The sequence below is a fragment of the Pteropus alecto genome, unplaced genomic scaffold (assembly GCF_000325575.1).
Source record: "Pteropus alecto unplaced genomic scaffold, ASM32557v1 scaffold25, whole genome shotgun sequence".
Classification (NCBI taxonomy): Eukaryota; Metazoa; Chordata; class Mammalia; order Chiroptera; family Pteropodidae; genus Pteropus; species Pteropus alecto.
In genome coordinates, this window is record NW_006441955.1 from 13,476,704 (window position 1) to 13,502,621 (window position 25,918).

The window sequence follows — 25,918 nt, forward strand, 5'->3', positions numbered from 1 at the left end:
AGGCTTTGACTCATAATTGGCACCTGAATATTACTTTGTTGTCTTGATGTCATCGGGAATTCAATACAGTGCATCATCTTTCCTTTTAAGCCAGCTTCCCTGGATTTTTCAGATTTAGCAATTCAGACTTGATATGTTGGGAGCCATCCTTGATTTTTCCCTCTTTTGTTTCACTTTTTCTACATATCTAGTATGTTTCCAAGACTTGGACATTCTTCTACTTGCATTAATCTCTTCCAGTTCCACGATCACCATCTCAGTCCAGGCCCTTGTCTAATCATGCAAGGACTACTAATAATGATTTCTACCTCTTCCTCTGATTCATCTTATATATTATCACCACTTTAAATTTCCTCTAACATTGTGCTATACACTTGACTCCCTGCTAAAAGTCATTTAATGGCCCCTTACTGATCATTAAATAAATTCCAAACACCGCAGCCTGGTATTCAAGGTTCTCCACAATTATTCCTTTGCAGCTCATCACCCACCATCTAAACTGAAGGAAGTGGTCCACACTTTTCAGCTACCACAAACTCGTCTTGAACTATTCCTTTGTCTAGAGTCCTATTCCCATCCTCTTAGTTTACGTAAACCCAGGCTTTCCTTCATAACGCAGCTGACTTATCTAGGGAGAGCATTTACTGATAGCTTCTGGTTTACAGTGAACCTTCTTCTCTGAACTCCTATGGTGCTTAATGCATATACAAATAATCTGCTTTTAGCATGTGCGCCCCTCTATTCCTTTCATGCATGAAAATGTCTTCCCAGTAAGAATTATATCTCTTAAGGGCAGAGGCTTGGTCACATTTCTAGTGCCAAAGATCTTTTAAATATGGTAGAATAAATTTTAGATCTGGAAGTTTACCTAGCCTCATTTACTCATTTCAAAGATGAAGAAACCAAGATACAGTTTGTTCAGATTTGTTTAGTATAAAGCCACAGCCAAGCGTTTGCTGATACTTACGATTATAAATTAGAGGGGTGGGCTTATACGAAATGGCAGGATTCAGAGGGAGGAATGAGAGCATTCTCTGAATAAAGGAGGGAATATAGTTATTTGCGTCAGGTTTGGGAATAGGTGATCCAAACTGCCTGATGGGGACTGTGTAGTGGCTACTCCAGAGCAGGGCTTTTCTTCTGCATAACCCACAGGCTCTCGAAAATGTCGGACGTTCAGTAACGTTTCTTACATGAAGGGACTTCTTAAGCCTTAATACATTCTTCTTCGTAGGCATGTACCTTGAAGAAAGTGAAGCGCATTGGCTTTTTGACTTTCTGAGGGCACAGGCCCAGGGGAAGACCTGCTGCCCGGTGGTAAGAACCAGCCAAGGGCTCCCCATTCTATGAAGCGAGAGCCAGGACGCGCCCCTGGCAGGAATTTGTGGACTAAGCAGCAGCCCAGTCCTTGGCCACGATCCCAGGAAAGAAGAGCAAGGGGCTTTCCACCTGCCCTAAGCCTAACCCGGGACCGGAGGCCTCTCGGGTTCCAGCCGCTCTGTCACGCCCCCCGGCTTCCAGCGGCTCCTGCCACGCCCCCAGGCCGACCGCCTCTGCTCCGCGCCTTTCCCCTGTCCCGCCCCTCACGCTCGACGGGCTCGCTCCCGCGCCGGGCGCGCGAGCCTGCGAAGGCGGAAGGCGGCAGGGGCGCTCTGCCGCGGGGGCGAGCGCGCACGCGCTGTCCTGGGACCCGCTGCAGGCGTGAGTATCCACGTGCGGCGGACGGCAGGGTAAGAGGCTGGGATGCTGGGGTTCCGGACCGCCCCCGTGGGTGGGGAGGGGCTGAGGACTCGCGACGCGCGGCGAGTCTGCGCGCAGCGGGCGACTGGGCTCCCTGCTCCATTTCCCTCGGAGGCATGGCGTCGAGGCCTCCCCAGCCTAGTCTGCAGGCTTGTATGGGGTCCCGGTGGGGGCCGCGGTGATGATCGTGGGACCCCATGGCTGGAGCGGCTTGGCACCTGTTCCTGCGGTCCTGAGGGTCTGGTCAGCTGGACAGGAGGGAGAAACGTCAGAAGGGGTCTCTTTTGCAAGACGTGCTCACCTAGGATAGCGGCACTTCCTGGGTATTATGTCCACTTTGGGGGAAGGACCTTTCAGACTGAAAGGAACAAATCCAGCCCTGTGAAGTGGACGGTCGACTTTTCTTTTGTGGAGATGAACGCTCATGGCAAAGTAGGATGGGGAACTCTTCCGCCGTTGGCGTGGCAACTTCCTGGCCCAGTGAATGGGTTAGAAAAGTTACTGTAGTTTGCTTTACAGATGGAAAAAGTAATAAAGAAATCCTTTTTACTGTTCAAGGAGAAGAGGTGGATTAAAAAGTCTTACATAATATGTGTAACCACAGAGGGCTCAGTAAAATTAGATACTTCCTCCTTCACACGTGAAGAGCAAATAAAGATGTTCCTCGACTTAGGATAGGGTTACATCCTGATAAACCCATCTTAAGTTGAAAATATAAGTTGAGAATGCATTTCATACACCTAACCTATCCAACATCATATCTTAGCCTCGCCTACCTGAAACGTGCTTAAAACCTTTACATAAGCTTAAAGACATTCAGTTTCATCACAAGAGTAATTGCCTTCCCCTTCTTTTCACCAGAAGTAAGAGAAAAGTGGGCTATTTGTAGACATGCTGGGATGTGGAAAAAACAATATGCAAAAAACATTGGCAACAGATTATACTGTAGAGTAGGGCTTGTTTATCTTTGTGTTTCCGAGGCTGACAGAGCTGCGGGGTGGCTTGCTGCCGCTGCACATCATGAGAATAGTAGGCATATCGATAACCTGCTGAATTCGTATTGATTTCACACCACCGTAAAGTTGAAAATCCTAAGTCAAACCATGGTCAGTCGTGTTGGGTCTGTATTTCGTGAGTACCTGCTTTCTGTCAACATTTTTCTAAGTGCAGGGAACAAAGCAACAACTAAGACGGGATGATCCCTGTTTGCATGAAGCTTATATTCTAGTTGACAAATGTAATTTCCTTTTATGCTTCTTTAATGGACTATAACATGTATAAGATGATACTGTCCACAAATCATAAGTTGTAACTTGCTGATTTATCATAAAGTAAACACCTTTTATCTACCTTTCAAATCAAGAAATAGAACATTCACAGCATCTGGTCAGAAGACCTCCCTGGAGACCTCTCCCACTCACCATCCCCATTTTTCTCCCCAAAGGTAATCTCTTCCCTGGTTTCTAGCACCACAGATTAGTTTTGCCTATTTATGAAGCTTTCATAAATGGAACCATATGTATTTTTTGGTGTCTAGCTTTTCTTAAAATTGTAAAAAAAAATGGTTTGTGAGATTATTCCATGTTGTGTGAAATTATAATTTATGATAGTGAAAAGAATTAAGAAGAAAATTAAAGAAGGTAATGATACAAACAGTAAGAGGTGGAAACCTTAGTAGGGTGGTTTGGGGTGATTTTTTCCGAGAGGACAACTTGAAATATAACATGAAGAATAAAAGATTCGCCAGTGAGCTGTGTTAAGAGCATTCCAAGCAGAGGGAATAGAAGTGAAAAGGAACTGAGCTTTGAGTGGACCTGACAGGTTCTAGGAAGAGAGGGAAAAACTTGTGGGAAAGTGGGAAGTGATGAAATTGGAGATGCAGGCAGAGATTATATCACAGAGGATCTTATGGCTGGGGTATTTGGATTTTATTCTAAGTGTAGTAGATGTTAGGAAGAGATGTTTTTGATTTTCAATTTCTAACATGAGCTCCTTGTGGAGGATGGGAAGTCTTCATTTTACTCATCAAAGAAACCCTATAAAAGTGGCAATACTGGCTAGTATTAGGAATTAGGGGAACCATTAACATGTTGGGAGACCAAATCTTTTGTATTGTCATTTTTGTATATATTAATTCAGACACATAATATGCTTCCAAAATCAGATTTAGAAGGCACTTTATAAATTAGTCATGTATTCTGCACTCTAAAAATATTGTCAGTCACTCAGCTCCTGTTTGAAACTGATAAAGAGAAACTCCTTTCTCAAGAAGAAGCTCATTTCATTTTGGACAGTTCTAATTGTTAGAAAAACTTTCCTAATAATCCAAATAACTAACATTGGTTATCAGTTCTGGGTCTATACAGAACTGATAATTATCATCTGTGAAATGTTGCCTTCCTTTCAGTACTCATGCAGTTGAGTTTTGTTGGTTTGTTTTTTTCACATTTTAGTAAAGGACTTTGAATTTATTTGAATGTATCCCTGTTATGATTTCTGGAGTTAGGTTTGGTCTATCATAAATGCTGTCCATATTTTTTTGGATGTTATTCTTTAGTCTATCAGTTAGCCATCCCTTCCATCACTGTGCGCTTAACAAACTCGATTAGCATGATATTAGTTAAGCATTATGTTTTTTAAGTTCATTGTGATTATAAGTGTTATTGGTAGTTTATTTTTGTTACTTAAGCTTCCTGGGGGGAAGTATTTAAATATTATCAGGAACTGTGGATAATTGCTTTAACTTGGTCATATTAAAGTAATTTAGATTTCTAAGACAGAATATTAAGCTATATTTTTAAATCCAGGAATTTGCATTTGTAAAATTAATTTTAAACATGATGTCATAGCAGAAAGTAGACTGTTACACTGCAGTTTTGGGATATATAGTGCAACATGTTGATAAAAGGGGCTTTTGAAGTTAGACTAAAAGAGAATTTGAATAGTTTATAATGGCCTTAACCTTGTCAAACCCAGAATCGGTATTAGAAAGTGATTTAATTTTAATTTTTCCTCTTTTCCTCTGTAATAGAAGTTTTAGTGAACAGTAAAATGATCAAAGGTAGATGTAGTAGGGTAGAGGAAAAAAGGAATTTATATAACCCAAATTTGAATAATACGGTTACATAGCCTTATTAAATGCTTTGTGTCATTCTACCTGATTGTGATGCTAGACTTCATTACTTCTAGAGTTGTCCCTTGCTATTTTTATTTTAAATAAGAAAATAATTTTTGCCCAGTAGGTTTAATGTGCCAAATTTACCCTAAAATTTTCAGTTGATTTATTTTATTTTTCTGAATATATTTAAAATGTATCCTATTGTTGAAATGGCCTACAATTTTTCAAAGCTTTTTACTTTTAAACTCCCTAACCCAAAGGAAAAAAGTGAAAAAATTGAAACATGTCAGTGGTTAGTTGCATATTGCTGCTTTTTGTATTTTCTTTTAAAAGTTGGGGCTATTCTTACTAATTCTTTCAAAAGGTTCATTCTCTAAGATGGAAAATTATTATAGTTAGTGCAAATATATTTTGGAAGAAAAGAAGTGAAAAATCAAACTACATAAATTACCTTAGTGGAAGACTTTCTCAAACTAAATAGAAAGATAAAATTCCTCTTTCTCTCTTTACCAAAGATAAATCACCCTTTTGTTTACCTTTGCGGTCTTATTTTTACCTGTAGGTGAACATGCTCTAGATAGAATTGACTGTTCTACTACCTATATATCTGCTGTTTTTCTTTACTCAGAAGTATTCCCTTGTAAGAGCAGATCCTTATTTTATCTTTAGATATGTTGAGTCTCATTTAACAAGGAGAGCTACCTTTTATGGTATATTTCTAAACTAGAGGACTAGGGAATAAGGAATTTAAAACTAATCTGTTTCTAGCTCTCTACTTGGTTTAATGGGGTCATTTTGATAGATATTATGCTTAGCTAAATCTTGGTATCTTTTTTTTCCTCCTCCAGGCCTCTTCTTCATAGACTTAAAAATCAATATTTTACGGTTTGGAAACGAAGCACCACTTGAAATCCTCTCAAACACCCAATTCCAAAGAATTGGTAACATTCTGTGATCAAGAAAAGAAGTGGCTGACTGCATCTTAAAAGTATTCTGGCACTGGTCCTGTTTTTTTTCCCCTCCCTTAATTTGAAGAATTATGGAGAAATGGCACTTGATGACAACTGTGGTCTTAATAGGACTAACAGTACGGTGGACAGTTTCTCTTAATTCTTATTCAGGTAACACATTTTTACTGTTTAAAAGATAGGTAAATATTCCTTTGAATAGTTTTTGTTTGTTTGTTTGCTTTTTGGTAATAATTTACAGTTTTCTGAAAGGGACAGAGAAGTATTTCAGGCTTTATTGGTGTGGTCAAGAAAATACACTTACATGTCTAATTCTAATAAGAATTTCTATAAGAGCTAAAGAGAAGCGTGGGCTTTGTGACACGAGGAAAAAAATGTATTCTAACTAGGGAGATGAGAAATTGAGAAACGGTTAGGCATTGAAGAGAGAAATGAGTTAGTATTTCAAGGGGGAGTACTTCAAAGGAGGCTTTTTTTGTTGTTTGTTTAGAGTAGGGAAGGCATGTAACCAGATTGAAAGGAAGAGACCAGTGGAGAATAAGATTGGGAATGATGTGAGAGAAAAGGAGGGAGCATTGATGGAGTGTGGACCTGGAGAATGGAGTTGGGATTAAATTTAACCCTGTGAGTATTTATTTGCACCTTTCGTGTTCCAAGCACTGTCCTAAGTTCTAGAAACACAAGGTGAATATCCAGCCCACATTTTTGTAGGTAAGTGGTCACAATATAATGTGATAATTGTAACAGAAGTATGTGTGAGGTATAGAGGTAACATAGAGAAATGAATGATCAGGACGCATTAGAGAAGATTTTTTGGAAATGATGTTTAGTTCAGGTTTGAAGGATGAGTTGGATTTGGGTAGATTTTAGGCAGATTAATAAAAGATAAATTTCAAGAGATGAAATTTGTCCAGGGAACAAATAGGAACACTGTCTTCAGAGAACACTTTTATTACTAGGATTAAGCTCCGATTTCTTACCCCAGTGCAGTTCTCTGGTGAACTAGGCTGGGCCAGTTGTAGGAATCCCTTTTTTCTTGGTGAGAACCAAAGTAGGCAGGTCTTATTTTGTCCAACTTCTCTGTAAGCTCACACCCAGCCTCAGAGGTAGAACAAAGCAAGTACAAGAGATAAACTAGAAAATATTTATGTCAATTTCTAGAGCAGATTTTTATCAATGTCATCCATTTTAAGCCTTTCTAATACTGAGGCAGTTCCCAAGCGTGAGCATTCCAGTTACTCCACATCCTTCACCACATTTGGTAGTGTTAAACTTTTGAATTTGTTCTAGGCTGGAGTGTGTGAAATGATATTTCATTATAGTTTTATTTGAATTTCCTTCATTGCTAAATCTGTTTAATTGGAAATTTATGCATTTCTAAAAGATTGAGCATATTTTTTTATCGGCCATTAGTATTTCCTTTTCTGATATTTGTTTATGTCGTTTATACATTTCTATTAATTTTTTTCTTATATATTCTGTATTTTGTTGTTTATTTTCTTAGGTGTTTTGTATATTCCGGCAGCTAACCTTTGTACAAGTTGCAAATATCTTCTAGTGTGTGGCCCGTCTTTTCACACTTTAAAGTATGTTCATAAACAGGAGTTTTTGATTTTTTATTTTTAGGTTTTCAGTGATGTTTTTATTTATTTTTTATTTTTTATTTTTCAATTACAGTTGACATTCAATATTATATTAATTTCAAGTGTACAGCATAGTACTTTATATAATTTATAAAGTGATCCATCTGATAAATCTGGTACCCATGTGACCATGCATAGTTATTACAGTGTTATTGACTATGCTCCCTATGCTATACAGGAGTTTTTGACTTTAAGGAAATTTATCAATTTTTTTCCTTTACAATTTGTGCTTTTTATATCTTTAAGAAATCATTCCCTACTCTTAGGAAAATATCACAAGGATGTTTTCATAAAATTTTCTTCTAAAATTTTAAAGATTTATCTTTCCTGAGTCTTTATTGCCTTGGAATTGAATTTTGTGTATAACATTTTAGATAGAGTTCCGTTAAAAATTTTTTTTCATGTAGACAGTCAGTTGTTTCACTTCATTTATTGCATATTCTACCTTTTCCCACTAATCTGCATTATGAGCTCTGTCTATATTAGGTTTTTATATATGCATGGATCTGTTTCTGACTCCATTCTGATCCATTGGTTTAATACTGCCATGTCTTATTACTATAATTTTACATTAAGTCTTGATATGTTGTAAGGCATGTCCTTCTACCTGGTAGTTCTGTTTCAGGAGTGTCTTAAATATTCTGGGCTTTGCTCTTTCATATTATAGGCAGAATTTCTGAAATGGCCCCCCAAAGATGTCCTGCCTTAATCCCCAGAACCTGTGAAAATTATGAGAGCTTACCTGGGAGTGATTATGTTTTGTTATACGGCATAGTTGACTTTAAGATGGGGAAATCGTATTGGGTTATCCAAATATGCCCAGTGTAATCATATGAGCCCTTAAAAGCAGAGAACTTTCTCCAGCTGGTGGCACAAGGGGACTCCAGAGAGATTCACAACCTAAGGACTTGATACTGTTGCTGGTTTGACAATGGAGGGGGCCACATGAGAAGAAATATGTGTGGACTCTAGTTGCAGAGAATAACCCCCAGCTGACAGTCAACAAGGACACCTCATACCTGTAGCTGAAAAGAATTGAATTGTGCCAGTAGCCTGAATGAACTTGGAAGTGAATTCTTTCCCTGGCCTTCCAGATGAGTTCAGACTGGTCGATGTGTTCTTTTGGCCTTGTGAGACCGTGAGCAGAGAACTGTGCTAAACGTTATAATACTGAAATTATAACAGAATGTTGTTTTAAGCTGCTACGTTTGTATTAATTGTTACACAGCAATAAAAAGCTATACACACGTATATGTCTTTTTAAAAAATGACCTTGTCAAAGACCAAATGAAAAACCCTGTTGGGATTTTGATTGGAATTACATTCTTCAGTACTGTTGATTAATTTGGGGGGAATTGGCAATCATTACCATGGTGGGGCTTCTAATTCATTAAGATGGTATGTTTGTCCATTTCTTTAAGTCTTTTTTAATGTCTTTCAACAAAATTTTATAATTTTCTACCTAAAATTTTACATATCCTTTCTTAGATGTACTCCTAGGAATCATGTAAACAAATACACACACACACGCACACGCACACACATCATATATATATATATTTTTCCTTTTTTTCTTTTTTTCTCACCATTGTAGATGGTATCTCTTTAAAATTTGCTTTTTCTAAATGCTCGTTTGGGTATAAAAATGTGGTTGACATTTTCTATTTGGCTACCTTTCTAAACTCTTTTAATAATTTATATGAAGGATCTTTTGGATTTTCTGTGTAAAAAAAAAAGAAGTGATCTGGGACTAATGACAGTTTTTTTCTTCCTTTCTACTGCTTACCTTCTAAATTTCTTTTTCTTGTCTTTTTATTGCTAGGACCTTATTGCAGTGTTGAATAGAAGTAGTGATCAGGCATCTTTATCTTGTTCCTAATTTTAATGAGTGCATTTAATTCACAGTTATGTTTTGTTCTTTCTAGTATTGAACCAACCTTGTATTCCTAGAATATCTATTCATTATTTTTTTATATTAGTACCTGTTTTTACCACCTGAAAGAAATCCGAAGATTTTTGCTTTTACAGAAAAAGCTGTTGACCATACTAATGTAGGTCTTTTGTAAAAGTAAAGTAGGTTAACATGAGTTTTCCATGCAGGCATCTCCTACTTTCCGAAAGTTCGTGTTCCACTTAGCTTTTAGAAAAGACCTGCTTTAGTACCTGTTTTGCTTGCTAACTAAAAGAAATCCGAAGATTTTTGCTTTTACAAAAAAAGCCGTTGACCATACTAATGTAGGTTTTTTGTAAAAGCAAAGTAGTTTAACGTGAGTTTTCCAAAAGTGGGAGATAACGCTTTGCTTTATGCCATTTCAGCTTATAACAGTTTTCATAGGAAAGCTCTACTTTCGGATAGCAGGAGAAACCTATATTATCTTTTTTCTTTTTTTAAGCATATTGCTAGATTTGGCTTATTAATATTTAAGATTTTAACATCTATGTACTTAAATTGCCCCATAAGAAAGTCAACATAGCAAAATTACTTTTGGATTACCATGTAAAAAAAGTATTGTTATTACACATTAGTAGAATATTTGTAGGCATCTTTTGTAGGTGGTGATTCTGTCAGAATTCTCAACTCTATTATAAAGAATATAATATTTAGCATTCGCATGTAACCTCTATATCACAGGAGGCTGGGAAAATTAATGAATACATATGACATTTGTGATTCCACTAAGATTTTTTTCTATTAATTGAAACACTTTTTGGTTATAATTTATTTTTTAACATGCTTATTTTAGTTTGCTTTTTGTTTATCTTCTTTTAATGTTCTAAGTAGGAAGCACAGGAGTGAGGAAGCTCAGGTGACCTTGCTTAGTATTAAACTATTATTTCTTTGGAAATGCACATATTGGATAGGCAGACAACTTACGTGTATTGCAATTTAAGATTTTCTAAAATTTATACCTCTTACATATTGACATATACCCCTTACATAAGTGATACTTATGTAATTAGTTTTTATAGACCTGAAAATATTGAATAAATATTGTTAGTTGCTTTTAAACAAGCCATGGAGAGGAGACAAATTCTGATTTTAGTATTGATTATTTGTCATATCTTGTAGAGATTCACAATTTGTCTATACTTGATCCAAAGTGTAACCATTGTTTTTAGAGCAAATAGCAACACTTGAATCAATTTTAATAATCTTTTTTTCCTAAGCTATATTGGCTATTTATGAGAAGAAAGCCATAGAGAATCACTGTTTTTGCAACATAATTAGTGTTAAAGTATGACTGTGTTCTATTTAGTTGGTTAGTTTCTCGGAGCTTACCTATTACTATAGGTAATGTTTGTAATGATTATTTTCACTAACCAGGATAATATAAAATGGAGATTTTATTCTGGAAAATTTTAGCCAAATTCTCCTCTCTTATAGTGTTTAAAATTTCAACGTAAAGGCAAGTAGTATGTATTGTTTTCAAAGAAAGTATTTGTTTTTTTAAATTCTAACAATTCTGAATAGTTCAGCAGTTAATAAATGAACAATTTGAATGGTGCTTAAGCCCATTTTCCTGATAATGAGAAAAAATTGAAGCTTCGTAAATATACATTAGTCTGTTTTCTTTATGTAATTCTAATTCTCATGTCAATGAATTTGTAGAATTATTCACACAGACGGAATCCTTTTTGCCCTTCCCAAGTGAAGCTCCCATAGGTGCAGTTGGGTTGTCCTTCTGGGTTGCTTTAAGGGCACTTCAGCAGTTTTAAAAACTTAAATACTAATTTCATAGCCAGTGTCAGCTGGATTTATTGAAGTAGGTCAGACTCTGGATAGAAACTTGTTTCTCAACCCTAAAGAGAGTCATTATCCGTTCTTCTATTTGTTAGAGAATGGTATGGTAATAAATTCTTCCCCACTGACCACAGTCTAGAGCAATTTCAGAAAATCTGGATAGCTAAATTTTTTTTAGGTATAGGAAATTAAAGATCCTCTCTGACTTTTATTATCCCAGTGGACCAAAACCAAACAAATAGAAACAAAACGAACAAAAAATAAAAATCAACTCCTTTCCCCCCATAGACAATGGCTGTTTTTTGAACACACACACACACACAACCCCACACACCCACACACACACCCACCCACCCACCACCACCACCATCCCCCCCCCCCCCATCAAATACACACGTAAAAATGCAGTTAATTCAATGGGGAATTATTTTTCTTTTCTTTTTTCTTTTTAAATTGTAGGTTATTCTCCTGTTCAGTTGATTAAGGAATTTTTTAATGAAAGTATATACTATATGTCTATCAGAATGTTTCCTTCGAACTCTGGGAAAATCATAGACAGTAACTTAAAGATGTTTTGGGCAAGAACCAATATATGGGCATTGCGTTAAAGTAGCCTTGGCATAATTTATCGTCTGACATCACAAATTAATGTACATTCAATAAGTGGATAATCAGAGACTCAAGTATTTGAACTTAAAATCCGTGCTATATCACACTGATTATATCAACATCCTTGCTATATCCACTGAAAATCTAAGTGCCATTATATACTGAGAATACAAACATGAACAAGATATGTTACTTTCTGGAGGGGTGTGTGTGTATGTATATGTGTACATTTGTTTATATATAGTGGGTAATTCCTTGTGGTAGTCATTCAACGCATATGCTCTGGAGATGTTAATCTGCTTTTCTCATGATTATTTCATAGTGCATGTATCTCCTTGGGTGGAGATGCTAGCATTTATATAATATTGGTATAATATAGCCATTAAATGCAAAATGTCATTCTCCAATATAGCACACCTTCCCTAGGAATTAATGAGTATATTTGACTACATGAGATTTTCATTTGCTAATTAAAAAACCTGTGACTGAACTATATACCTCTTTGGGCTGTGTCACAATTTTGTAGTCAATTGCTAGTTAAATAGTGGGTTTTTACTATTTATTAAATGGAATTACCTTTATGTCATTTTAAATGATTTAAGGTTAATAACCTACTTAACCAAGTCATGAGACGATACAGAGTAGGTGCTAAGAGTACGGATTATGGAGCCAGTCTGCCTGGGTTCAGATCTAGACTATGCTAGTTATTACCTGGGTGACAATTGCCTCTGTTTTTTTCAGCTGTAAAATGTAGATGATAATAGCTACTTCACTGTTGCATTTGGAATGTAGTAGGCACTATCAATTGTTAGTTATTAAAGCTCCATTTATCACTTTACTTACAATTCTGAAATTAAAGCAAAGCTACAAATTCTCAGTTTTTATGTAATTCACTTGACAGCAGAGCCTGACCTAATTAATGTCTTTGAAATATATAATGTTTTTGATTCTTATTTGACCTTAAGATATTTATGTTTAGTTTATAAAAGCCTATTTTCAGATACAGATATTTGTTATTATTGTTTTGTGATACTGGACAGTATAGTTGACAGTCTCATGAAATAAAAATAAACTTGGATATTTTATACTTAGTATTATCAAGTAGTTAATAACTAATGTTTTTATGCATAACATTTTTATATAAATTATAATTATGTATACAATATTTATTGAACGTTTACTGTGTGCCAGGTACTATACTGTGCATTTTATATCCATTATTTTCTTTATTCCAGTAGTAGGTGGAATTTAGGTAGGTAGAATTGATCCTATTTTTAATGTGCTGATGAGGCTTAGGGAGGTTGAGTAATTTGCCTAAGGTCACACAGTCACTTAATATGCTAACTGTGCTAGGAGTCAGACCTCATCTCTCTGATGTTTTGGTAACATTTGTGTTCTTTTCCTTCACCTACACTACTTCTATAATATAGAAAATTTTCATAAGGAAATAAAAATTACTGATATACTAAAGTATATTGTTACTTTGCTCTTTTTACTTTTCATCTTAGGTGCTGGAAAACCCCCTATGTTTGGTGATTATGAAGCTCAGAGACACTGGCAAGAAATTACTTTTAACTTACCGATCAAACAATGGTATGGACAGTTTTAACTTGATTTTATTGTTTATCATAGTTAATATAAATGATTTGAAGATATTTAAGAGGAAAATAATGCTAATATAAATGGTACTATAAAAATAATGTTCCTCATCTTCCTGTATACTGATGTCACATATATTACCTTTCATATTGTAGCCCCATTTTGAAATTTTTATACCCCTTAAGGTTACCCATATGCTCCGTTCCCAGCTGGAGGATGGTACCGAACTGGAACTTTGATGATAGAACACGATATGAAGCTCCTCTGGACATAAACTGTGGAAGTTTATGGGCTAAAAAATATTTCCTCTGGAGATTTTGCAAAATTTTTCTGTTAGGAATGTGTGACATGTATAAAGGGAGTAGCTGAGTGGCCTGCATTCAGATACTAGCTCCACTATTTATTTGCTAGCTATATGACCTTTGGAAAATTATTTAACTTTCTCTGCGTCAGTTTTATCATTCGTAGCTGAAAATAATAGAATACATATTTCAGTTGGTAATTGCGAGAATTGAATAAAATGGTACATGTAAAACACTTAAACCAGTGCCTGCAATGTAATGAGCTCTCCATGTTAGCTGTGTATATCTTCACAGATATTCATGCTTGTGTCATTTCTATTGAACATGTTCTGATAATAATTGATGACATTATTTATTGACTTTATTGGATGCCTAGTAGATTATTTTATTAGACACTGCCTATACAAAGTGCTCATAAGGTTCTGTTGATTGCTTTGGTCACTACTTTTGTGTAACTCCTTCATGAAAGTGTTTCATACAAGAACTTCATATTGGACCATCTATTAATAGGTTGGCTGTACCCTAGTCAGAGTTTGGAGTATTTAAAATAGAGGTCAGCTAAATATTTGGCACCAATCTTTATTGTTCTATTTTGAGCATCTTTCAGATCCTCAGATACCTATTTAACCAATGAGTATCACTGTTCAGATTATTAGAACATTCTTAATATTTTTGTCCTGCTTGATTGGTATAATAAGGTAATATTTGCTAAGGGAAACCAGACCACTGTTCTTGAGCTTAGTAATTCTTTTCTATTCTTTTGTAAATGTTACACAGATAAAATAATTATATTCTTGGCTGTTCTTTGGTAAACAGTTCTCAACAAAGATGTTAATAGAAATGAAACCTAATATTTAGTATTGAAAGATTAAATTGATAAATTGCAGCTTTTTGGCTTAGTGCTAGATTGAGATAACATTGATTCCAGGAGTGAGAATATAATCTTAATCCAGTAGAACAGATGAGTTACTCTTAATACTGATCTACCTCAATTTTCAGTTTTCTGCGCCAGTGGTCTCCTACTTTGGCCCAGATAACCAAGAATTGGCTATCTGTATGCATTCTTTTTCTTTATTAAAATCCAGAAATGTATAACTCAGAATAATTGTATATTAGGTTTTTACTATGGTCTGTGAATTTTTAAAAATTATGAAATGTCTGAAGTAATCTTGGTGGTAAGTTTCATAGTGTTCTAGTCTTTATCGAGGTTGTGTAGCATGAGAATTCTGAATGGTGGGCTCAGAAACAGACATTTGTATAAAGAAATATGACTTATCAGTTGATTATGCAGTACTTCAGGAAGCTCATAGGAAACTTAAATATGATTTGCTATAATAAATGTCAGAAAATTTTTATAAGTGGATAGACTAGAAAAAAACAAAAATGAACACTTGGCAATTATAAGATAAACCAATCTGTTTCAGATTCATGTTGAAATAGTGTGACTTTTTTTCTTTCTAGTTTGAAATTCAGTTTATTTGATATATGATTCATAATGAACATCATTGAAAAAGATACATTACAATGGCACCATTTATAAAATAGAAAATATATACCTGGAATAGGTTTGCCATTATCAATACTGGATATAAATCTATATAGGAAGTAATATTTCTAATATTTGGAATTTTTTGGCTAATTTTGTCAAATCTTTTTAATTTGCCATTATTGTTACTTAGTAATGTGTCTGAGGAATTATTTATTTTTTAGCTTCAATTTTCCAAGAGTAAAGTCTTTCTGTCTTCATCTAGAAAGTTAGCTATAATATAATTAGTCAAAACTCTTTTAAGTGACATAGTTGTCTAAATATGAAATCAGGATAGATCAGATTAACTTAAAAAAATCTCAGTTTTATAATTCTAAATTGAAAGAAAACTTATTCTATTTAAATATATATAGTTGTAAGTAAGAGGAAAATTGATTTTTTTTCTTTAATTTTATAATGAACATTTCTAATGTGCGAAGTCAGGAATACTTTCTACATCGAGTAATAAAAAACTGAGTAATAATAGCTTGAGAAATAAAATAATTCCATTATCTTAAGAAGCAGGGCTGATAAAGTGGCTCAATGATAGCAATCAAGGACTTAGGCTTTTTCCTTTTTTTCCTCTTCCATTCTTTCTTCTTGGCATGTTGGCTTTTCATCCTGGGGCTTTTCCCCCTCTTGTCAGTAGATGACTGCCAGGGCTACAGCATTCTAACTTTATACAACCATATTCAAGGCAGGTATAACAAGAATACCTTCTCTTTACCTCTTTCTGAGGAGTAAAATCATTCCCATTCTTCAAGCACTCATTAGTGAAAAGAAACACCTGGCTCACTGCAGACATGGTTTGTGCCTGGGACTAGGGGAAGAGTCCATCTACCCTGAGCATGTTGCTTTTTAAACAAAATCACAGTTTTGTAAGTCAAGAAGAATTGTGGGAATGGCGGTTTATTTCAGCATTGTTTATAATAATGAGAAACTTGAAACACTCTAAATGTTTCTTAGTAGGGGAATGATTAAATAAAGTATATTTCCCTTGTGCACATGTGTACATGTATAAAATAAATATTTTCTTCCTGTCTGTTCTTGTCTTTAAATTTTTCTTATAGTGTCCTTTGTCATACAGATTTTACTGTTTGATGTACAGAAGTTCTTTGGACTATTCTTGATACTTTTCTATAAGTTTGGGGACTATTTCAAATGAAAAAATATATTTTTTAAAAAAGCAAAAATACCTATGACTCTGGCTTGTATGTGAAAAAATTACATTTTGAAGTTAATGATCACATGAATTTAATTTCATAATTTGTGTGGCAGCCAAATTTTTTTCCTGACAAAACCTTTACTGAGATGACATGAGAATTCAGTGGAAAAATACATTTCAGTGCTATATAAAGAACTTTTCAGGTATATCTAAAAAATACAAAGCAGGAGAATTACTTGTTGCTTTGTTTCTACTGGTAGATTTTGAAGCTTTATTTGAAACACTTTTAAGTATCTTTTTCCCATGAATTTCTTATTTATGCTTTTCCATAAGAATAAGGAACACAGCTGTTAGCCCTGTTATTTTTTTTGTCACAGTCCAACCAGTGACTTTACCGTTAATATATATCTTGCACGCTTATGGCTTACTGTCAACGCCTCTTTTACTATTTCCAGTGAATCTCAAAGTTAAAGTAAATGCAAAATAGTTTTTGCCTTATCAGAAGCTGAAAACCAAATCGAATTGTATTGGACAAAATGTGATTCTTGAATTATTAAATGGTTTTTTAGTGCTGTATCCATCCCAATAGTTTTGATGTTAATCAATTAGAACTACTATTTTGCACTTACTTTGTGTCAGGCAGTATCTTAATAGTTTTACATGTTTAATTCAATCCTTCAACAACTCTATGAAGTAGATATTATAAAACTTTATGCCAGTGCACCCTGTAGTAACATGAATTTGGAAATAACACAATTGGTACCTGTCTTCAGGCAACCCTGCCTAGAGAAGTAGGTCCTCTGGTCTCCACTATTAGCCTGGCCAAATTTCCCAGATTCAAGCTGTCAAAAGGGGCTCCAGCTAACCTGGAGATTCTTAGATTCACTGCCTATTGGCTTCAAGTCCCAGGCAGATATAAGATCCTGGATTATTCACATGCATGTTGCTGTTGGAGTGGACAACTGCCACCATATACTATCATATGATGGTACCCTGTGTCCAGATCTTGTGGTATGCCTCAATCATTTAATTAGTTCCAGTCCCCTCTATACAACATACATTTTATGTGACTAACATTAAGAAAATAAATGTGTATAATAGATTTGGGATCATGATGAATGCTAACTTAAAAACTTTTTAAAATCCCAAAGTAAGAGATTGTGATGCTGTGAAATTGTTACTCATTAGAAAAAGGCTTATGAACAGTGGTTATTTGTGACTTATAAAGTTTGGTCTCCATTATTGTAAATTCTTATGACTGTGAAAATAAATTGGATAGAAGAAGCTGACTAATTGTAAAAGATGTAATTTAGAAACCTGTTTACATAAATTTAATTTTCATTTGTTGAGTCATAGTAATTGTATATAGTTTCCTCCCATTCTGGCCAACTGGAGGAGCCAGTTTATGAATATTTGATCTAATTTTCTTCCTTAATTCACAGAATCTTGCAAAGGATAGGCTCTCATTACATGTTGGTTGACTTGTTTTCAAAGTCTTATTAAAAATCTACCTGTTTCATGAGATATTTCTCTTTCCATAAACCAAATCTTTATGTGTTCTTTGATATTTATTTTTTTACATTTTAAGATTGTGATTTCATATTGTTTCTCTAATTTGTTAGATATCAGAAGCAAATTGTCTTTTTTGTTGAGTATTTTCTTTTGTATAAGTGTTAGTCATCAATTAAGTCTACTAATAGCAGAGTGATAATAAGTTGCTGTTTGCCTAGAACAATCTTGGTTTGCATCTGTTGTTATGGTTTAATTGTTATTATTTTTGTGTGTGAAAGCAGTTTTTAATTAAATTTATTGGAGCCACATTGGTTAATAAAATTACATAGATTTCAAGTGTACAATTCGGTAATACATCCTATGTATATTGCATTGTATGCTCACCACCTAAAGTTAAATTTTTTTCCATCACCATAATTGGATCCCCTTCACCCTCTTCTACCCCTTGGTAGCCACTAATTATTAATAGCTTCCTCTTTCACTCTCAAAAATACCTTGGTTTAGACAATAAATTATTTAGTATTCTATTATACGATAACAACTTTTAATTGTGAGTTCATAAAAATTTTTAGAAAGAGAAAAGACAAAAACTTTAGTTGAATTTTTTAACTTACCTAACGTATTTCTCATTTTAATTAAACTAGATGAGATGTTAAATATAAGTCTATTTCCTGAATATTGATTAATGGAATGCTGTGTTTTTCTTTCTTTCTTTTTTTCCCCCAGGTATTTTAACACCAGTGATAACAATTTACTGTATTGGGGATTGGATTATCCACCTCTTACAGCTTATCATAGTCTTTTGTGTGCATATGTGTAAGTTTTTCTTCCTTAATGTAACTAAATATTTTTGTCCTTAGCAGATATAGTAAGAAACAGCGTGACCTGGCTTTGTTGAATAGCGGAGATTGTAGCTGCTATTGTATTATGGTTTGCAAAGAAAGCACTATACCTTTACAGTCGGGTTATAAGAAAGTTTACTATCAGAGTTTGAACATTTCCATAATTCCTTCAGAGGATAGGCTAGAAAGAAACACAAAAATTTAGCTTTTTTTTGAAGCAGAGTTGCTACCAATTACTCCTGGATGACTGAGAAATATATCTAATATGGTTACTTGTGCATAGGAAAGCTTTTTTCTGGAATGATGCAAAGTAAATAAAAAATATAGGTCCAAATGGTATTCTGACTACCCTGTCAAGTTAGAAACTAGAATTACTGTAGTGTTTCACTTATGATTTAAGATCGGGATTGGAATTCCTTCTTTTACACAAATGGAATGGTTTATAGAATATTAGGAACTTCTATGTGGTGAAGACCCAATTCTGCTCTGTAGTGGTATTTCATTTCAAACTTGGAGTCAGCAGAAATTTGAGGAACTCTTCACAGTATCTTCCAAACTCATTTGTTTTACTATTTTATATTTTTTAAAAATTAGCTTCCTGGATTAAAAATGTGTTCCCAAGCTCTATGATAATCAGTTATCCTTTGCAGTGTTCTGGGTAATGTAATGTGATCGAAAACTTAATTTATCTTGAACAATTATGTTTAGTTTGATGCAGTGATTTATGATTAATAGCTATTTATTATAGCCGATTGCTATGATAACTGAAAAGACTGTAAATTATAAAACATGATCCTCTGGTTAATGCTAGCATATTGTTCTTTATAAAATATGTGTTTAATAAATGAAATGTGATACATCAAATTGTTTCTACACTGGAAGAATTGTGAAGATAGGTATCTTAGTAACATATTACATGATTTTGTTGAAGATGAGCAAGACAGACTCTTTTATAGCTTAAGTCAGTTTCACATGATTAAATAAAAAGACGAAAGCTTAAGCCTTGACTCTATTGCTTTAAAAGAGCAATGGCCACTTCTCAAAATAGATTCATATGTCCTCAGATGTCCTTACTACTAAAAGTGATGGGGAATAAAGCATGTATGTATGCTTTGATTTGCAGGGCAAAGTTTATAAATCCAGACTGGATCGCTCTCCATACATCACGTGGATACGAGAGTCAGGCACATAAGCTGTTCATGCGTACAACAGGTAAAAGAACAATAGGTATGGAGTGCAAAATTGGATTTAAAAAATTTTTTGAACAACCCATTGAAAGAGTCTATTATTGTTCCTACTGACTTTTCAAATTGTACAATTATATGTATGTATATATGTAGAATCTATAACCAAAATGTATTTATAAACTAAAAAAGAATAGAAAGGAATAATTCTGGGTGCTTTATATTTATTATAATAAATAATAAATAATTTGAATACCTAAATGAGGTAAATACTATTATTATCCTTATTTTAAGCTGAGGAAACTGAGGCACAGATATGTGAGGTAAACTGCTCACCTGAGGTCAGATAGCTATAAATTGAGCTTTTAGTTGTTCAGACTGTTGTTTTAATGTACTAATTACAAATCTCTTTCACTTTTTTCTTAAAGTAAACTTTACAGTTGTATCTCATTCATTGTATTGCTGTGCCTTGCTGCTAAATTAAATAATCCACTCAACAAATGTTTATTGAGCATTTATTGTGTGATGATCTAAGAACTGAAAGTAATAAGCTTAGACTTCATTAAAACTTTACATGACTTAGACTTTAATGCTAACCTGGGCCTTTTCCTTAATTAGTATAAATTTAGTAGAGTTTGTTCTTTTCATTATTTATCCAGTCATGGAACCTTAGGCCCAAGAGATTATCTTGCCTGTCTTCCCCCTAGTCTCTCTGAACTGTATACTCACCACATTTTTAGCTTCTGAACCAATACCTGTATCTGCAGGGAACTCACAGTCTTTAGAGACAGTCTATTCTATTTTTGGAGAGCCCCAATCATTAAAAATTTCCTCCTTATGTTAAACCTCCACTAGTTATTTTAGGTTCTGTTTCCTTGGGCTGCATAGAACAAATCTGATCCTTTATATGCCTGCTATCCTACAGGCATTTGAAGTCACCTCTTCCCCAGGTTAATAGCTCTAAATGTCTAAGTATTAACATTCTTAGATACTTTAGCTATTTCTTAGATGATCAATTTGTTGAATGTGATTATGATTTTGAGGCCTCTGGGTGTGCTCCTTTGAATATGCTTCAGTTTGTCAGTGTCATCTTAAATGTGGCATCTGGAGCTGAAAATAGATTGCATGCATCTAACACTGACAGTTTACTATCATTTACCTTCTTCTGGACACTAGTGTAGTACAAGAAAAAATAGGCTCTTTGGATAGCTATGTTATACTGAAGAACTTAATTTAATATACAGTATTTGTTTTTCTCTGTTCTCAAAGGTTCGAACATTTAGAATCACGAATTGGTTTTTTTTAACTTTTTTCAGTTTCCTCCTCACTTGTGTCTCTCAAGTTCTTTATATGCATTAATTAGCAAAAGTTTATATAAAAATAAATATAAACATTTAAAAAGTAAGTTATCTTCCCTTGCTTTGAGTATTCTTAACTTTTAAGTCCAAGTCAAATTAAAGAGAGAATTAATTTTGAATACATCTAATTGATTTAATGTGTGAATTTGTTAGAGAATATTAAGAAAAGGGACTCTGTCCTACGGTATCAATTGAAATTTGGCAGAGGTGAAGGGAATGGAAAGGGCTCACATGTAAAGGACTTGCCCAGAGCGGATAGGAACCTTGTGTTAATAGAGTTCTCACTCAAGGCTGAGGAAGAGAGGCAGTTAATAGGTTATTGTAGATCCCGAAGGTTTCACACTTAAAATCATTTGCCTGTTTTTTCAGTGTTAGTTGCTGATTTGCTGATTTACATACCTGCAGTGGTTGTGTACTGTTATTGTTTAAAAGACATGTCAACTAAGAAAAAGGTAAGTTTTAAGCAACCTGACATTTCATCTCTGAAATGTTTCATTAGCTTAACTATTAAGCATAGAACTTAAGGAAGCCATGTTTTTTAGGAATAGATGATAATAGGGAACAATATATCTCTGTCAGTTAGTTTCATTGAGAAAAAAACTTATCGTAATTATTTTAATGCCCAACTGTATAATAAGATGCACTGAATTTTAGAAGTTATGTACTGACAAATTACACAGCATGTTGAATTTATTGCTTAACTAGTAAGTATGAATTTCGAGTTGGCTTGTGAGAATGACTAAACTGAAAGGCATTTTAAAAAGTTGCTATATATATTCATAGTCACAGTTAAATAATCTTTTAGGGTGATTTTATATAAGTTAATCATTTGATTAACTTCTGTAATTTGTACATCTAGAAGTACTTTCTCTGACAAATACCTTTTAGTGATTGTTTTCCTCTTTAGCGAAGTATCCTATGTCACCTCCCTGAAAACTTTAGTGTTTTAAGAGTTGTTTTATAAAAATGGAATTTTTTGAAAAATAGAAGGGAAGAGGGGAACATTTATTATGGTGTTAAATGAAACTACACTTTTACCCTGATTGACCGAAGTAACAGATTGCTATCTTATTTCACAATTTTTTTCTTTACAGATTGCTAATGTATTATGCATATTGCTATATCCAGGCCTTATTCTGATCGACTATGGACATTTTCAGTATCCTTTACTAATTTAGAAATGACGTCAAATGCATCTTATAAAATCTAGGCTCAGTTTGTATAATGCTATCATCCAGTAATCTCTTATTTACTAGGGTACTTGCTTATATAAAATATTTTCACAATGATATATAAGAATTTCTTCACCAAGCTTTTACTTGAAGGTTGAAGTATAGATTTATTAAAAGTAGAATTGCTTTTTCACACCTGTTTGGTTTGATAACTGCTTGGCTCTTCTGGAGAGTTGGAAAAAGAGTGCCAGATATGATTATGCTCTTCTAATTTGAAAAAGGTGTAACATACCTTCTATCTTTTGTAAGTGTTATCTGACACTGACAAAAGAAAAACAATCTTATAATTTTTTGAGTCTTAAAACAAGATGTTTAACAGATAGTGGTAGCTGGAAGCTTCAGGAAACTGAAACTGAATAATTAAAATTTACTGTGTAGATTTTGTGTGTGTAATGTTTGATCCCTAAAGTAAGGAACATTCAAATAAACAAACAAATCTTAGAGGAAAGTTGATAAAATCTTTACAAAGCTCTCCAGTTTGTCTTCTAATATATTAAATGTTACTTACCATCTGTCTCCATCTGTCCCAAAGGAAAAAAAAGACATAATTCACAGCAACATGATTGCTTAATTGCTTTTCCTTTTGATGCCAATCTATTTAAATTATAATAAAATTAATATGTGCAAAAGATATTCAAATCTATAGTTTTTATCATATTTTTTTCTATCCACTTTCCTAATTGAGCTCTTTTTTATTTTATGTTTTGGCATTGTGAAATCAGGGCTATCTGATACTCTGATATTATCAAAAAACACTGTATGAAGAAATGGAAAAAAGATGTTGATTTTAAAAACTATTTTCTTTGAAGTATAACAGCCACACAGAAAAGTGCACAAAATGTAAATGTGCAGCTCAGTGAATTGGCAAACTATTACCCGTGTCAAGAAATAGAACATTCATAGCCAGTATCCAAAACTATACCTGTACACTGCTCAAGTATTTCTCCCTCCTCTTTTCCCATACTAACTGCTAATACCATACTTGCATTTCCCCGCTTTTTTGAACTTTACATAAGAGGGACATATATAAATACTTTTTCGTTTTGTGCTTTGGTTCAACATTCTGTTTGTGAGAGTTACCCGTGTATTTGTATGTAGCTGCAGTTTGTTCACTTAACATTGTTTACAGTGTTCCATTGCACGAATACATGAAACTCCATTACTGATAGACATTTGGATTGCTTCAGGTTTAGGCTATGATGAATATGCTGCTATAAACATTCTTGTAAATGTCTCTTTGTACACATATATATTTCTTATGAGCGGAATTGCTGAGTTATAGAGTGTGCACATGTTTAATTTTAGATATTCCCAGATGGTTTTTATAATGCTCCCTTTAGCAGTAGTGTAAAAGTTCTAGGTGCTCATCTTCACCAGTTGTCAGTCACTTTATTTTAACCTTGTGGTAAATTGGTCGTGGTATCTCCTCTGTGATTTGAATCAAATTCTTGAAGTTTGGGGGATTATGTCGTTTATGGGGACTCATTTTTTTAATCACTTTGTACTTTATTTTTCTCATTTGTAAAAAAAGGGATACTAATAACCTTTACTTTGTAAACTTTTTGAGAATGAAGCGAATTAATATTTGTAAAGCATTTAAAGAAGTACCTGGGAGATACTAAGCACTATAGAAGTATTTATTGCAATTATTATCTGTTGTTACTGCTGCTGCTGCTGCTGCTGCTGCTGCTATTACTACTTTTTACTTTTTGGGCTCTGAAATTTTACAGCGGTTTGTTTAGGTTATAGATGTTTTTGACAGTTGTTTTGGACACTATGGGTAATTCATTTTGAAGTTTCAAATTCTTCAGTTCTGGGAAATTCTCATATCTTTGATAATTTTCTCACTTTTTTCTTGAGCTTAAATTAGACAGGCAGATCTTTCATCTCCATCGTGAGCATCTCTTGTCTTTTTATGGTTTGGAAGAACATCTTGACTTTATTGCTAACACTTCTATTAAATCTCATTATCTTAGATTTCAGTTCACTCTTTTTTTTTTTTATTGTTTTCTGAAGTTTTCCATTCTTCTAGGGTCAATTTTTTCCCCTTTTCATTTTGGTCCTTTTCCTATCTTAGGTTTTTCTTCCATGTCTATTTAATCCTAATGTATCTATTCTTATTTAAAAATAAGGCAGAAGAAAAAACTCACGTGAGGTCTTTATTTATTTGGCCCACTGTAGGGTAAGTGAGCAAGAAGCTGACCTGTACACTTTGGGATCCTTAAATTTCAGAATGTAGAGGGCTTTGCACTATAGTGTTAACTTCTACAGTAGCTGCCCCAAATAGTTTATTTCATTTCTTTGGAGAAATATTCCTTCTTTTGCTGCCTGGGGAGGGATAGGTGGTAAATGTTTTGGCTGCCAGATCTTTGCACAGGAGTGAGATGGAATCTAGGCATTTTCAGTTTATCTTCTTGTTTTCTTCTCAACATACTACTCAAGCCATCTAACCTACTTGATGTTACCAGAGTTCTCTAGGGGCTTGTAAGGTAGATTGGCTCCTTGCTCGCCTAGGCTTCTTCTGTGTATTCTCTAAGCTGTGGCTTCTTCCATCCTCTTTTATTTGTAACTACTTTTCTGTCCTCTTTCTGTCTTCTAGAAATGTGTTGAAACTTTTATCTATTGTAATCTATCTTCCTGTTCTCTTTATGGCTGTGGATTTATATTTTTAACAATTCCCTATCATTTTAAGGGGTCTCAGGATGGAGAGGAGGTAAACGTAAGTGCTCAGCTCACCATTTTGAACTGAAAATTTAATCGCAATTTTTTTAATAACAATATTGTTTCTAATCAAGTACACATATTTATACTGATGCATATTATAGATGAAGTTTTGTGTTTTTCTTTAACTTTAGAAGCATTGTTTTATTCTCTAGATTTTGGTATGTTGTTATAGTAATACTATGAAATAGTCTAGCAGAAACAAAGATGTGTGTTACCTACTCAGAACTCTTTTAAACCTGAACAAATCAGTTGCTCTGTTTAACAGTAGATTTAATATATTTGAGGCCATTATAGATAATTTGAAATGTTTATTACTTCAGTACTTTCATTTTTATTTAGAAATAGCTTTCATTGTATATATTATTTTTAAATTGTATAAGAAATACACTCTACAAAATGCAAAATCTGTGTCCTTTTAATAATTGAGATAATTTCCTTGACACAAGAACATATATAATTCTGTGAGTCTTGGCTTTGCTTTGTGGGGTGTTCTTGGGGTGTCTTATGATTGGGACCTTCTAGGGTCACTGGCATTTTGCTTAGCTATAAATTATAAACAGATGGAACTTTACCACTCCTTGCCATTTTTTTGCTTTTTACTTGGCAAGTGTTTTAAAAAAGGCCTCACAGGAAAGGGGTGAGTGGCTTTTAAACA

At 34.1% G+C, this 25,918-nt stretch overlaps 1 protein-coding gene across 6 annotated transcripts in view; it reads left to right on the plus strand.

The window, feature by feature from the left end:
* The first annotated feature begins 1,596 nt into the window (after positions 1-1,596).
* ALG6 (ALG6, alpha-1,3-glucosyltransferase) overlaps positions 1,597-25,918 on the plus strand; it is a 42,769-nt gene continuing 18,447 nt past the window's right edge. The window contains exons 1-9 of one of the 6 annotated variants that reach the window (XM_025052027.1): positions 1,597-1,730; positions 5,707-5,979; positions 6,317-6,450; positions 13,329-13,413; positions 18,650-18,739; positions 19,889-19,992; positions 21,677-21,759; positions 22,402-22,466; positions 25,715-25,900. In XM_025052027.1, coding sequence (XP_024907795.1) covers positions 13,346-13,413; positions 18,650-18,739; positions 19,889-19,992; positions 21,677-21,759; positions 22,402-22,466; positions 25,715-25,900 — 596 coding nt within the window. In that variant the 5' untranslated portion in view covers positions 1,597-1,730; positions 5,707-5,979; positions 6,317-6,450; positions 13,329-13,345. Of the gene's footprint in view, positions 1,731-3,103; positions 3,185-5,706; positions 5,980-6,316; positions 6,451-13,328; positions 13,414-18,649; positions 18,740-19,888; positions 19,993-21,676; positions 21,760-22,401; positions 22,467-25,714; positions 25,901-25,918 lie in introns of all 6 variants that reach the window. The other 5 variants (XM_025052025.1, XM_025052026.1, XM_015595120.2 and 2 more) reach the window with 5 other exon arrangements.